This window comes from Canis lupus, chromosome 7 (genome assembly GCF_003254725.2).
Source record: "Canis lupus dingo isolate Sandy chromosome 7, ASM325472v2, whole genome shotgun sequence".
Lineage (NCBI taxonomy): Eukaryota > Metazoa > Chordata > Mammalia > Carnivora > Canidae > Canis > Canis lupus.
The window spans coordinates 44,190,338-44,206,043 of NC_064249.1; the positions used below are offsets into that span (position 1 = coordinate 44,190,338).

General features: G+C 35.6%; 1 protein-coding gene across 13 annotated transcripts in view; it reads left to right on the forward strand.

Annotated features, from left to right (window-relative positions):
* PIAS2 (protein inhibitor of activated STAT 2) overlaps positions 1 to 15,706 on the forward strand; it is a 147,572-nt gene that overhangs the window by 87,327 nt on the left and 44,539 nt on the right. For 12 of the 13 annotated variants that reach the window (XM_025428956.3, XM_049112659.1, XM_025428965.3 and 9 more), the window contains 4 exons: positions 650 to 783; positions 2,643 to 2,814; positions 9,678 to 9,817; positions 14,534 to 14,571. In XM_025428956.3, coding sequence (XP_025284741.1) covers positions 650 to 783; positions 2,643 to 2,814; positions 9,678 to 9,817; positions 14,534 to 14,571 — 484 coding nt within the window. Of the gene's footprint in view, positions 1 to 649; positions 784 to 2,642; positions 2,815 to 9,677; positions 9,818 to 11,750; positions 11,925 to 14,533; positions 14,572 to 15,706 lie in introns of all 13 variants that reach the window. The other variant, XR_007412054.1, reaches the window with a different exon arrangement.

The window sequence follows — 15,706 nt, forward strand, 5'->3', positions numbered from 1 at the left end:
AGTGCTATAAATTTTCTTCCAAGTACTGCTTTAGCCATTTTCCACAAATTTTATACATTTTCATTTTCATTCAGTTCAAAATATTTTCTAATTTATGTTTTTATGTTTTCTTTGTCTCATTGGTTGGTTGTTTAGTTTCCAAACATTTGGGCATTTTTCACGTACTTTTCTGAAGATGATTTCAAATTTCATTATGGTCATAGAACATAATTTGTATGAAGAATTAATTTAAATTTATTGAGGTGTTTTCCTGTCCCTAATCTTCCTTTCCCCACCCTTATGATCCTTTTTTTCTTGATAATAAGCTTAAGTTAGTTTTTTGTATAATAACCTTTATATTTGCTTATGTTTGTTTTATATGTTGTGTTGGAGGTTATTCTTTACTGACAATCCCAGCTAAGAGACCCAGGTGTCTTTCTGTTTAGTCACTGATTTCTTAGATGATGCTCAGACACTTACTGCTCATTAAAGATCTAAAACCTAGGAGGAAGAGGATGTAATAGTTGTAAAATGGGAAGTATTGAAATACCAAAACAAAAAGGTCAGGTAGCATTTTTCTTGTCTCCAAGGCAGTATATGTATTATTTAGTTAGTTCACCTTTGAACAAAGCTGTTGATTACATTTATGTATTTATTAATTCATTTATAGGCTTTTTATGGAAATTCTCAATGACTGTTCTGATGTGGATGAGATCAAATTCCAAGAGGATGGCACTTGGTGTCCAATGAGACCGAAGAAAGAAGCTATGAAAGTGTCCAGCCAGCCATGTACAAAAATAGAAAGTATGTGCAGAATGGCCAAAGAGAGCAAAGCAATGAGACTCCTGCAACGTTGTCTTTATCATTAACTTTGGCCACTAGAACTACATTTGGAGCTCAGTTTGAGAACTCTGTCTTTTGATCATCTGTTACATGTGTAATTTCCCCCAAGTGATTTTTACTCTTTCCTTAAGAAATGTGCTAAAGTTTATACCATCTTATAATTAGATTTTTCATAGTATATTTACATATTTTTATATATAAAATAGATGAAGCACTCATCTAAAATCATTTTAATATATGGTGTTTGTTACAAAATGAAAAGTTGTAAATGACATTTGTATGGACAGTTTTTCAGGATTGTTTTTAGAGTACATTTTGGGAGAACTGCAAGTGGAGGTGTGCCTAGAGAGGCCACAGAGTCCATCAGTGGAGGGTGAGGGCAGGTGCTCACAGATTAGTTGCTAAAAAAGTGAACAGGTTGTTTCCATCTCTTTGTGGGAAAGACTTTGACCATTGCCCTGGTTTCCTCAGATGTATGCTCAGCCTCTGACTCCCTATAGCTGTCCACACTATGTGGGGAAACTAAAGGCAGAACAATTGGAACCCATAGGTGAACTTAAAGTTTTCTTTTCTTTCTTCCTTCCTTTTTTTTTTTTCCAAAGATTATACGTATTTATTCATGAGAGATACAGAGAGAGAGGCAGAGACATAGGCAGAGGGAGAAGCAGGCTCCCTGCGGGGAGCCAGATGCAGAACTTTATCCCAGGACCTTGGGATCACAACCTGAGCCGGAGGCAAATGCTCAACCACTAAGCCTCCTGGGTGCCCCTTAAAGTTTTCTTTTTATCTGACATAGTCCACTCACTGCAGTTAAGTTTCATGCTGATTATATTTTCTAAATGTAATGAATAATGGGTACTCAGAGTGAAACAAAAGATTCATGTCAATATTAGTCATTCTCCTGGGGCACTGGGTGGCTCATTTGGTAGAGCATGTAACTTTTGATCCTCAGGGTCGTCAGTATAAGCCCCACATTGGGTGTGGAGCCTACTTAAAAAATTTCATTCTCCCGTGGTTGTTACTGAACCTATAGATAGAATGATCAAGTTTTCGCTCGTCTTTGAGAATAGTGATTTAGTTGATTAGTTGCTCTTCCATTATCACCAACGTTAGTTTTCTGTTAAACAGATTATAGGACATAATGTAATTTCTGTGAGATGATGAGTTAACATACGGTATATGTGGGCAGAAAGAACCTAAGTGATTAGTAGATAATTGATAAGAAAAGCTTTAAATGTCTGAATAACTTAAATGAGAAGTTTGGAATTCTTTTAACTCATCAAGGTGAAAATCTTTATCAACTTCTGGCTTATGGTGAGGGGGCCTATATGTTCTCTGACATGAGTACCATTGCTTTGCTAGAATGAAAGTATCTGATTCTGACTTAACACCTCCACATACCTGTGAGAATACACAGCTACTGAAGCATATACTCTTGTCTGTGGCTGGAGATTGGACCCATAACCCTGGGCTATCTATAAAATGACTGCTTACCTGGGGAGACTTACCTGGGGAGACTGCTTACCGCAGGATCTGAGCAAATCCTTTGGCAGTACAGGAGGCATAAGAGCATGCTGTCCATAGGAGGCTTTGACCCTCTGGAAAGGCATAGAGTTTACCCTTTCTCTTCAGGTAAGCAGTCATTTTACAGATAGATGTCTGGAGTTAAGGATTTAGTCTCTATCTCTGGGGTAGAGTATGTGGCTTTACTGGCTGTATATTCTCCTGGACTTGCTGCGCAGTTACGATTCTTATGGTTAGAGTTTATTTGTGTTGAATGTTTGATTTTTTTTTTCTTATACTTCTCTTCCCTACATCAGGTTCAAGTGTCCTCAGTAAGCCTTGTTCAGTGACTGTAGCCAATGAGACAAGCAAGAAAAAAGTGGATGTTATTGACCTAACGATAGAAAGCTCTTCTGATGAAGAGGAAGACCCTCCTGCCAAAAGGAAATGCATCTTTATGTCAGAAACACAAAGCAGCCCAACCAAAGGGTTTGTTAATTTATAGTTCACTATTGTTTATTACACTCGGAACTAACTGTTCTTGGTACAGGTTTGTAAATGTCTGAGAGTTTACATAACATTACATAAATGTCTGAGCATAACCATAGAAGGCTATTTTTGTTTGCCTTTGTTCAGTTGAAATATTTTCAAGAGAGCACATTGTTTAAAGGAGAGAAATTTTGATGAAATTATTAACATCTTTGGGAAGTGAGAGTTGAAATCTTCTCATGTCTAAGTATTTATTTCATAATTGATTCTTTTTTGTCATTTTGTGGAACCTATTTGTAACGAGTAAGTTTGGCATCACAGACCAACATGAGTAAGTAAGCCTGGCATAAAAATGGAGTGTGGCATTGGGAATCTGACAAGTGCGGATTCCAGTTTTGAAACCATTGCTTACTTGGTCTGGGATCTTGACTGAAATACTTGTTTGAGCCTCCCTTTTCTACTCTGTAAAATGGAGTCAAATAATGCCTACCTCATAAAATGACTGTCAGGTTTCAATAAGATAGTGAAAGAGCTTAGGCTCAGTGTCAGGCATGTGGTAGTCTCTCAATAAATTATTGCTTGCCTTCCTATTTCATCCTCTCCAGGGCAAACTGTAGGCAAGTAAATGTGCTCTAGCATGTATATTTTATGACTCATGTAATTGCTGTCCTATGTAGTAGGTGATAGCTTGGAGTATCTAGCAACAGGCACTTCTTAGAAATTTTGGAAACTGCAAGAAAGTAGCAGGGGGTTTTCCTGACATCTCATGAACATACTGTTTTGGACTTGGGTGTGCCATCTTGTCCTTTGGACCTATCAGTGCACTTATTTTTTTTCTAATGGCTTTATTGGAGTATAACTTACATGCCATAAAATTTTTCTATCTTAACTATTAAGTTGTCCAGTTCATTGATTTTTAGTAAATTCAGAGTTGCCCAGTCATCATCAAAATTCAGTTGTAGAATATTTCCAACACATAGTAAACTTCCCTCATGTTCACTTTTGCTTGTTCTAGATATTTTTAATAAATGGAATTATACTGTCAGTGTATTTTAGTTTAAAAAATCTAGAAGTTGTAGCTACCCAGCTCATTCCATGAAATCTTAATGCCTAAATGAGATTTACACATTAACAACCATGCGTAATGAAGCTGGTTCACATTATTAGCAAGATCACTGAAAATTCTAAATTCAGTCTTAAGTCATTTAATTATATGTTAAAATGGCATCCATTACCACAAAGTAGGGTTCATCCAGGAATGCTTCATTGTTAGGAAATACATTGATAAAATAGATTGTGTCATAAGGATAACTATGTAGTCATCTTAATGGAGTCTGGAAAAGTATTTAGTTCATTAATAACCATTTCTGATAGAAAGTCTTTGAAATAACAATTCACTTAATGGTTTGAAGGGTTTACCACTGAAGCTGATTGATTCATTCTTGGGCTGCATTAATCAAAGAAGCATAGTGTTTAGGATTATATACTCACACTAGTTTTATTCTGTTTAAGGCTAGATGATTTTTACTTAATATCATTTTAGATATAAAATGTGCATCAGAAGATGGGAACAGGGTGGTAAAGAGTGCAGACTGTAGCATGATGGATGGATGTATCTAAGGACTGACTGTTAAGCCAGGAAAAGAGAAGATGTGATAATGTAAATATCTTGTAGTTCTTAAAAGCGAATCATTGATGAGGTGAATTAAGTTTATTCTATGTTACAACATTTGGGAGATCTAAGTCCAATGGAGGGAAGATACATGGAAAGACTTTCAATTAGAGCTGAACATTAGGAAAGTTGATGTTTTGTGCTAAGATCACATTTTCTGTGTTGAGGTAGGATGTATGCCACCTGTCCCAGTGGGTGTCATGGAGACCCATCTATGATTATATCATCTCTGTAATCCCTTCCAATTCTTTTTTTTTTTTTTTCCCCTTCCAACTTTTAATGCTTTTGTGGTTTTGTTCCTGGTCCATCCTTTTCATATTCTGTCTTATGACGTAGCATCTATGATTTTCTTGGTTTTCCTCTCCTGTGTAACTTTATCATAGGAGTTCTTGGTCAATGATAGTAAGCAAATGAGAAAGAATAGAGAATGAGAGACCAGGAAAACTTGCTTTCAATTACATTCCAGAGAGCAGTTATTTTTTAAGAGGTATTGTTTTAGTAAAATACTTTTTTTAAAAAAAGTTGTATTTATTTTAGAGGGAGAGAGAGAGTACACATGAGTGAGAGAAGAAGGGGCAGAGGGAGAGGGAGAGAGAATCCAAGCTGACTCCTTGCTGAGTACAGAGCCCGACACAGGGCTTGATCTGAGCTGAAACAGAGTCAGACACTCAACTGACCGGGCCACCCAGGGACCCCTAAAAATTGTTCTTAAAAACAATTTTACAGTTGTTTTATAATCAAGAGATAGAATGCATTCCACCTAGGCATAACTTCTGTTAACTTTTTGATAGTTCTCCTTCAAGCCTCTCTCCTTGCGTACTTACTCTAGTCCTTAAATGTGGTCATATAGTAGCTATCAGAAGAGATTGGCACCTTAGTCTAAGACTTTTAAAAAAAAGCCTCTGATATTTTTCTACATTAAAGGATAATTTTAAATATTATCTCCCCACCCATTCCCTGAACCATTGAATGATTGCTTTGTCATTAATAAGGTATTCTAAAGACCAGAATAGACAAGAATAGGGATAAATATGTATTTCTGTGGATTAAGACTCATTAGGAATTGGTAACAAAATTGAATCTTTTTTGTTTGTATGACAAAGTGGGAGCACACAGGGAGTTTCAGGCTTATGGATAAAAATTCAAGTTATTGAACTGTTAATTCATTTTCAGACATGTAAGTCTGGGCCAAGTATGATGAATTCAGTGATCCAGTACATAGTTTAGAATGCTAGTATTTGCTGTCTAGCAGTGTTCCAACAACTTGCCTTTGTGCTGTGATGTTATGGATGAAGCTACAAAAATTTAAAATATGTATGAACACATTCATAATGTGTACCTCTGCTGTGTATTTGCCAATCCTATGAGGAGGCAGTAACATGTTAACAAACTTTAAATTTTTTAAAATTACTTCATAGTATCACATTTTTATACCCACTATTCCATCAGATATGGCCATTTACATTTCTCCATGGTCCCTGTTATTCCATACTTATAAATCCATCTATTTTTTGTATAGACATTAGAATCATTTATCTTTCTGAATATAGTCCTTGTGAATATTCTAATTAAACCCAAAATCTGCTACCAGTGCATAATTTGATAATGGTCACAAGTGACTAATTTACCTCTTCTATAAATATGGAATTTGTGTTAATTCAGGTAATAGAAATTAATCTGCACAAAATAGTTTTTCATGTTTGCCGAAGTTTTAGATGTTGATCTAAGAATTTGTACCTTCATTGGATTTTGACATTTTTGTGTTGTCACCGTCAAAATTTTGTATTGGAGAAACAAGTAGTAGTTACTTAAATTTCGTGTTATGAGAACAGAACCTGTATTAGATGTACTGTGGTGATAGGCCGTGTCTTGGGTCGCTGACGTGATGCTACAGCTGTAAGTAATGGAGCCGGGGAGGAAAGTGAGTTTTGTTGTTGTCTTCTATAAATCTGATTCAAGTTCATAGGTCAATTCAGGATCAAGACAAAAGAAACTTTTCAGTGTGAGATACTGAAGAAGGAGAAGGGAGAACAGGAGGAAGGTAGGCACAGCCGTGTGCACGTGTGTGTATCTTCAAAGTCTTGTCTCTTACATTTCAAAAATATGATTGAGGTATTAATACTGTGAGACAGCCAGAATAATCAGAGTCACTTTTTAAACCCCCTCCTCAGCATGAGTGTACCGGTCTCTCTCCTTAGCCCCTACATCCCCTTCCCCAGTTTTAGGTACACATTCTTGTGTGGGAGGTAGGGTAGGTCACTTTGAAAACCCTTTTGGTGATGACCTGTTGTACTTTCATTCCTGTAAAGGACCACGGTTTTTGTTTTTGTTTTTATAAATTTATTTTTTATTGGTGTTCAATTTGCCAACATACAGAATAACACCCAGTGCTCATCCCATCAAGTGTGCTCCCCTTAGTGCCCATCACCCAGTCACCCCCACCCCCCACCCACCTCCCCTTCCACCACCCCTAGTTTGTTTCCCAGAGTTAGGAGTCTCTCATGTTCTGTCTCCCTTTCTGATATTTCCCACTCATTTCTTCTCCTTTCCCCTTTATTCCCTTTCACTATTCTTTATATTCCCCAAATGAATGAGACCATATAATGTTTGTCCTTCTCCAATTGACTTATTTCACTCAGCATAATACCCTCCAGTTCCATCCACATCGAAGCAAATGGTGGGTATTTGTCGTTTCTAATGGCTGAGGAATATTCCATTGTATACATAAACCACATCTTCTTTATCCATTCATCTTTTGATGGACATCGAGGCTCCTTCCACAGTTTGGCTATTGTGGACATTGCTGCTAGAAACATCGGGGTGCAGGTGTCCCGGCGTTTCATTGCATCTGTATCTTTGGGAGGACCAAGGTTTTAAACCTCTAGGAAAAGATGTGCTTTAATAATACATAATTTATTTTATCTCATCCCCAGTTCTTTCTTTCCCTGCCCCACAGAGTCTGCCTTATCTAGTATTGCTCACCTCCTGCCTGTGGTTTTAGAGACCAAGAAGCCTTCTGATTCTAAGCCAGACAGGTTGCTCTTTAGATAATAACTTCCATCTTCAACCCTCAACCCTCAACCTTCAATCCTCTGGGAAACGCGTTTGAAATACTAGGCTTCTGCTGTCTCAAGCATATTGTCTCCTATGGATCCATTTTTAAGACTTTTGAACTCTGACCTATGTTGTTTATTCACTATTCTGAGAAAAACAACACAGTTGCCAGCACAGCTGTATATGCCTCTCAAGATGACTTCATTTTTCACATTTCCGATGCTGTTCATATTTTTGACAAATAGTATAGAATAAGAGCTAGACAAGATCCTCATGTCATCATGCAAACTAGTTTTAAATGACTCTAGTGTCTTAATAGGTTGTGATTATTTCAATGGTTGGAGATTTAAATTGAGGTCATGAAATAGTTCTGTCAGTTGTTTAGAGTATGAAAAGTATCATGCAACTTTGTTATCAATTCTTATCACTAGTGTGTAATAATCGGAGCAGTAATGGGAAGTATTTCGACCAAAGGCCCATTTAGAGGTCCTAGTTGTCCTCTCATTCTAGCTTTGTGATTATGGTGCTAAGTTTCTGTTGGTTTTACTTTTTGTAGTAATTCCTTTCAACTGCATAATTCTGTGCCTCTCTCATTAAGCTTAACAGTAGTTCATTGGCAGTGCTTTGGGATGCTAACATTAATGTCCCTGTGTCCTTGTCCCTTCTCCTTTTTTTAACTTAATAAATTTTATTTTTCAAAACGTACAGTTGGTGGGACTTGCTTATGCATCTTTACTAGCAGCAGGGGCATCTCCACCATTGGTATTTGTGGTGTAAGTCACTTGAATGCTGTGTTTTGAAAACAGTTCAAGGAGTCCTTTACTCAGGAATTCCTGAAGGGGGCTGCCCTGGCCAGGGAATTATGAATCTTCAGTTTCTCAGATACAATAGCTGGGGTTAACTAGCTTATAAATGGGAAATTCCTTACAGAGTTTGACATTAATAAGAGCAGGTTATTGATCTTAGGTCTCAAACCCTGGCTTTGGACTATTTCTTTTTGGTCTGTCCCCAGATTTGTTCACTGAATCTTTATCTTTCTTGGATGAGTTTACTGCATCTGTTGTTTTTTTTTTTCTTTTTTTTTTTCTTCTTGTCCTTGGATGGCATCATGAAGCTCAGAGCAGCTGCTACTGCTGCAACCTCACTAAGATGATGGACACAAAAGATGACCACCATCAGCTATAGGATCCCTAATATTTCTTATTTTCTTGTGTACGTTCAAGATGTTTTTCTTGTTAGGTTCTGATTGTTGACCCTGGGTGTCTAAGAGAGAATGAAAGTTACATAGGTAGAATGCAAAGTCCTCTCTCTTTATTCTTGACATTTGAAAAAAAAATGATTAATTATACTGCTTGAAATTATAAAGCTATAAATATATATATGTATGTATTTTTATATGCATATATATAAAAAGCCAATTATGTATTTCTTAAGGGTGTTTAATTTGTATTCTTAGTAGTATGATTAGTTAGTTTCAAGGTCTACCCTTTTAAAGTAGATGGTATCATAGTAACTTAACATTTTTACTTCTGGACATTTTATTTTAAATCTTGAGAAATCATCTTATTCTAATTTTGGATTGCTGCCTATTATCAGGTTGGCTGGCTTTAGGATTGGCTATCTTTATCTTTGCTCAGGTGATTCTCAGATAAGATTGCTGGTAATTAACACAGTTTGAGTTAGAAGAGCTTCTGGTTGAGCTATAGTAAGTAGATTCACTTATAAAGGTGCCATGATTTAAATAAAATCTTAGGAGTCCATTTTTATTTCTAAATTTCTTTATAGATAAAATTACTAATATCCACATCTGTGTTACACATACATTAATAAAAGCATATGTAAAGTACATTTCTATTTGTGGTTGAAAGTTTTCTGTATTGCTCCAGCACTGTACATTATGTTTAATGCCAGCTTGCTCTTATGTCACAGCTGCTGTTGAGAGCCAGCATACGTTCATGTTAAAATGAAGTCTGTTAAGAAAGAGGAGAGTAGAGTGGAGGACTGTGTAGTAAGTAGCCACCATGTAGCTGTGTTGAAACTTAGTGCGCTTACAGCTGAGAATGCCCAGTGGTACAGCCCTTCTCTCCTATGAACTAACAGCCAGATTGTTTGTAATTTCCCATGCTATTTAAAACAGGGTTCTCATGTATCAGCCATCTTCTGTAAGGGTGCCCAGTGTGACTTCGGTTGATCCTGCTGCTATTCCGCCTTCATTAACAGACTACTCAGTACCATTCCACCACACGCCAATATCAAGCATGTCATCAGATTTGCCAGGTATGTGAAGAGTTATTGTATTTTGTACCAAGTTTTATTTATATATACTCATAATCTGTGGAGCAAATGTAGTGTTAAAATTTAAGCAAATACTAAGGAAATTTGGAGGCTTCATTCAAAGGTAGTATCTGTTTTAATATATCACATTCAATTCCTATCATTTTAACTACAGAGCAATCTATAGATTCCTGATAATAGGAAATATAGTAGGATAGTAGGAAAATTTTGGAGACTTTCCTCTCCCTCATAAAGAATTTGTACTCAGTGACATTTTCTTTATCACAGAAGCTTCACAGGTTCTGGAGAGTATTTTCTCATGATCTTGGTAGCCTCTCACAGGTTCAGAACATATTGCTATACCATGGGGTTAACATTACCCATAACAAAACCCCTATGGGGTTTTTTCCCTCTGTAAAAATAGAATCTACCAGCTGTTTCCTTAGAGCACTGCTTAATATTTAGTAATATCTCTTATGTGTATATTAACATTTGAAAAATTCAATGCTGTTTGAATTACTTTAGAACCAAGGCCATAGAATAAAATTTGGAACTCCCCCTCCCCCCCACGTTTCTTCCCTCCATAGCCATTGTTTTTGCAGATATTTTTTGTCAATCAAATTTGAGCAAGCTGAAACCAGTGCCTCTTGTATTCATGACTTCCTTTCTTTCTGAGGGGCCCTTTTTGTGGAATATAGTTCCCTCCTCCTGTTACTAATTTTCTTTTCTAGATTTGTGAAGTTAATTTTGACCCACAATTTATTTTTCTTATCCTCTTAATGAGGTTTTTATTTTAAACATGGTATGTATTCTATTGGGCAAAATTTGTGTTGTTGAAACAATTGGTAGTTGTGTTACCTGGCCTAATGTAATCTTGCCACTTGAAATTTATTCAGATTATATGAATAAAATTTAATCAAGGAGAATAAACCACTAATACTATCTATCACGAAGTTTCAGAAAGCCTACTTAACTATGTTTACTTCATGTGTACTTGGGGAATTGGTATTTTAAAACATTGTTAAGCCCAGCCGGCACCAATTAAAAAATATTCGTTGTGTACAAAACTTGATGCTAAGGTACAGAGATGGTTTCGTGGTCCATAAGACTGACGGAACTCAGAGGTACTTGATTCCTAGCTGCCGTGTTTTCCTTTAACTTCGGCTAGTTTTAAATGAGGTTAAAAAGTGTTCACGTGTCATCTTAGTATGTGTTATAAACAAGCATTATGGAAGGATTTGTTTTCCTAAAGCTCTTGAAATACAAATTAATGCTAAAAAAAACCTTACTAAAGTGACCCTGGCCATTAAGAATAGAACAGCCACAATTTACAAATCACTTGCTCTGTTAGTTTTCACATTCTGTGAGTCTGGATGAATTTTTAATTTTGTTGGAGAATTTACATTATTTCAAAATTTGCATAAAGTGAGACTATAAAATGTGCAGATTTAAGAAGCAATAGATTGTTAACTGTGTATTTTGTAAAATACATTTCAAGCTGGTATTAAGAAACTAAAGTTAATATGCAAGGTTGATATTTGGCCAGTATAAACCAGTGTGGGGTTACTGGTTATTGAAGTGTTGAAATGCTTTCTTACCAGTTGATAAATTGGAACAGAATAGGATCAATTGTACTTTATAAGAATTACCAGTTTATCATCATGTATGAATTATGTAGCAATTACTACATCTAAATAGTTTAGCTTTTACTTTGGTTTTATTGTTAATGTGCTCTTTTGTAGTTAGTAATTATTTTGGTTTTATTTTTGTGCATAATTTTTATGTAATCAGTCCTAATGTGCAGAGTTGATATTTATAAATTTAATAATTTATAATAAAATATTAAATAGAACATCAAGAATGGAGAGATGACAAAGTTTTAATACATTTCTTAACATTCCTTTTAAACATAAACGTGAATCTTCTGAATCTGCAGGAGAACAAAGAAGAAATGATATTAATAATGAACCGCAGCTTGGAACATCTCCTGATACTGTGCAACAATGAATACAAAATAAAACAAATAATTTGTATTTATGGAATGGAAAACAGCTTGATTATTTCAAGAAAAAATATGACTGCCTTATTATTTCTAGTGCCATATTGTCAGGTGCGAATGGAGCTCAAAAGTTGTATCATTAAAATTGGGAAGTGCTAAACATTTACATATTTAACCATGTAGCAATCCTGTAGCAATCATGTTTTGTTAAAGTTCATGGCTCAAGGAAAATGTGGTGTTACTAATAAGATATGTAGAGTAGATTTCACATAAAGAAGCAGTTAAAACCTAAAAACTACAATTTTATCATCAGTGTTACTAAAACATTTAGAATGTACGATCAGAATTTTAACACTGCCTGCTTTTAGTTAAAAATAATTGAGCATTTTCAATCATGAAATACTTAGGTGGGCATAAAAATATATCAGTACAACATGCTGCAATGGAAACTTAAGGTGAAATAAGAAAACAGCATTCTACTAAACTACAAAACAAGGCAGTAACATTTTAATCTGTATTCGTGAAACTCCATCTATTTCATATCAGAGCTTTAATAGTATGCTTAAAATGTAAGATGCAAGACTTTGATAGTAGTTTAAAGTTTTTTGTCAGAAGGAATAACATCTGAAATCTATTGAATTTCAGTGTTACTGTTAGAGAAAAAATGGTTTCAGTGAGAAATATTTACATTAAAACATTGGATTTTGTATGGAGGGTATATATAATAATGCTAGGGGCATAGTCAGGAGTTTCAGCCAAACCAAGAAACATTTCTAGGTGTTGTGCCATGGCATTTTATGGATCATCATATTCAGTTATCCTTGGATAAGGTGTCAAAAGATACAGATCAAGTAAATGTCTTAAATCTTTCATCGGTATAAATTGACTGGCACATGAGATGATCATCAAAGAGAATTATAGTACATCTGAAGAGCTGGGAATTGAAATAATGAAAATGTGAAGAATCTTTGCACCTTGATGAGCAGCTTCCAGTGCTGGAGCTGCACAGTTTAGAAATTATATCAAGACTGTATTTATTTAAATTGTAGTTAAGAAGTGGGAATAGTTAAACATTTAGAAAATGAGCATTTTTGAGTGATTTGGCTTCAGTACACAATGCAAGAGATATTTTAGCTTTATAAAAGAGGTTTAAGTTATTCACATGGACTGAGTGATTCAACAAACATTAAAAATGATTGAACATATAAAATTAAGTAGGCTATAAAAAGCTGAAGCTATTATTAAAAATGTTAACACCATTTGAAGCAAAACCAAATTAATAAAATTAAGTCAGTTAAAGGATAATGCCAATAAACTATAATTGTGACTTAATAACAGAAATGTTGAATATATAAAATTTTAAAGGTATTATAAGGGCTAGACATTTTGAATTACTGTTCAGCAGAAGTAGAGGATTTACTGACCAATATCATTGATGTGAAGAGAAACTCTCAGCTTATTTTGAGATGTATCATCTACTGATTATGGGGAAGTCATTGGAAAAGTTAATCGTGATCCCCTTTGTCCAGTGTTGCCTAGACTCCCTTGTATCCTACAGCTAGTGATAGGCATATGGAGTGAAAAAACTGTATCAACAACAACAGTTTTTAAAAATGCTTTAGAAATTAAATTATTTCTTTTAAATGATTGGTGCTATAGCTTGTATCACTTGATAAGCCTTTTTATCATATCCTTAGTGATTATAAGGGAATAAATATACTTTAAAAGAGGTATAAATTATTCATACTGGTTATTAAATATTTTAAATATCATTTCCACGAATACTCTATTTTGAGTAACAGTCTAATATCAGACTTTTATTCTGTATGATTGTTACATTTGAGGTGACGTTGAAGCCAGCATATATAAGTTCATAGAATTGAACAGAAATTGGCCTGTCTCACTGACCTATACCTAGTAATTTTTTTAATGTTTTGAAATTTAGAGAGTTTTAGGTGAAACTGATCTTGAAGTTTATTGCTAGACTTTTCAGACTTGAAATTTTTTTATTATTTATTGTTATAATTTTAATACTTCCAAATGGTTTTACTGGGCAAACTATTCCACACTCCTGTTTCTAAAAGCATAATTGGAGAATCCCAGATCTTTGGTTTAGAAAATGTTAGCTTATAACCCACTAAGCCCTACTAAGATTTGACTTGTAAGTGAGCAGCAGTTAACCAAGTGCTTGCTTTGTGCAGAGTGTTGAACTGTGTACTACTCCTCATGTGGGGACAGGCTGACAGAGAGCAATCCATGAAACAGACATCTGTTTAAGAAGTGCTATTTTAGATGAAGTTCATTGTGGTGTATTTCTAAAAAATAAATGTGAAGTATCTTAAGTGCCTAAGTATGTTTTTTTTTTTTTTTTAATGATCCAAATCCAGATCATTTTCTTACTGTTTTTATTGTTTCTCATTCTGTTAAGTGATGAAGGGGAAAAGTTTGCTTTGACTAGTCTTACTTCTCTGGAAATTTTTGGACTGGTCCCTTTTAAGTCCCTGGGAGGTGGTTTTTCCAGTTGTTTTATGAGGGGAATATGTGCATTTTGGAGTTTTATGAACTTTAAATATCACTGATTGTAATATCAAACATCTCTTTGGCAGAATGGTAAGCACTTACCCAAATGTTTTATGACTCATGAAATACAAAATGATTTTGGGAAATAATTCTTGTCTCCAAAATATGAGACAACTATTAACAAAGCATTTTTGTTTTAGGTTTGGATTTTCTTTCCCTTATTCCAGTTGATCCCCAGGTATGTATCCTGAATTTAAGCAACTAATTTGTATTTGATTGTTATGTCATACTAACTAAAAATGACCAGTTGCATAAAATCAGGACAGTCAACTTTCAGTTACTTAACTTGATGGAAAGGAATGACTATAAATATTTCACAATTTTATTTGAAGGAATAAAGTTGCTGTTTTAAAATTTGTGGTATTTTGACTTGATACCTGAATTTTTAATTGTATTTTATTTAGTTCATTTCTTACAAGCACTTGAGTGATTAAAATGAAAGGAAGCAGTGATGACTGGAAGTTAAAACTTTACAGAGATTATTTGTGAAACACTTGTTCTATATGTCAAAAAGAGCGGAAGCCAATTCAACAGACTTGAATCATTAGCTCGCTTCTCTTCCTGGTGTTTAGAGGCAGTCAGATTCAGACTTTAGGGATGCCCCAATCTAAAGTTGCTGTATATCCGTCATTCCTGTTTTCTCTGCCAGCGATAAGAAACTCGAGTATCTCCGAGTCCCGACCTGAAGACCTGCAGTAAACCTGGACTGATAGGTGGATAGCAGAGGCAGAGCAGAGGAGGGAAAGGCGTGGGAGAAGCGGAAGGGGAAGGGGACACAGAGAGACTTTGAGAGAATTGCTGAGGGTAGGGAGGGCCAGAGGAAGACCCACACCCCACTGCTTCCTAGGCTGCCAAGGCTCGTGGCAGTCCCCCGTGTCAGTTCTCTGTGTCTGAGCCCTGAAATAGCACTGGAGATTTGGGCCCAGGGTAATGTGTAGAATGAGGAGTTGTTCTCACCTTGAGTGACTTTGTTATTACATCAATAGATTGTATAACCAGAAGTACATGTTTTTCTAGGAAATGGATTCTTCAGGCTTAAAATGTTACTGATTTTTATGAGAATCTTCCTTTAACAATGATTTTGGAGCCCAGAGGGTTTTGATTCCATAGTGCTGTTCGGCATGCTTAGTGTCCAGCTGCCTGACTTGGTAGGCCAGTAGAAGGATGAGGTTGCGCCTTCAGTTGCCCTTCGAATCCTTAGATTGTTCTCCTTTACATCCATGATGCCCGTGCGCCCTGTCATCTCTGTGCAGATATGTGCCGGTTACCCATGGAGGATAGAGATAGAGGAAAAATGGCTGCAGCCCGAGTAT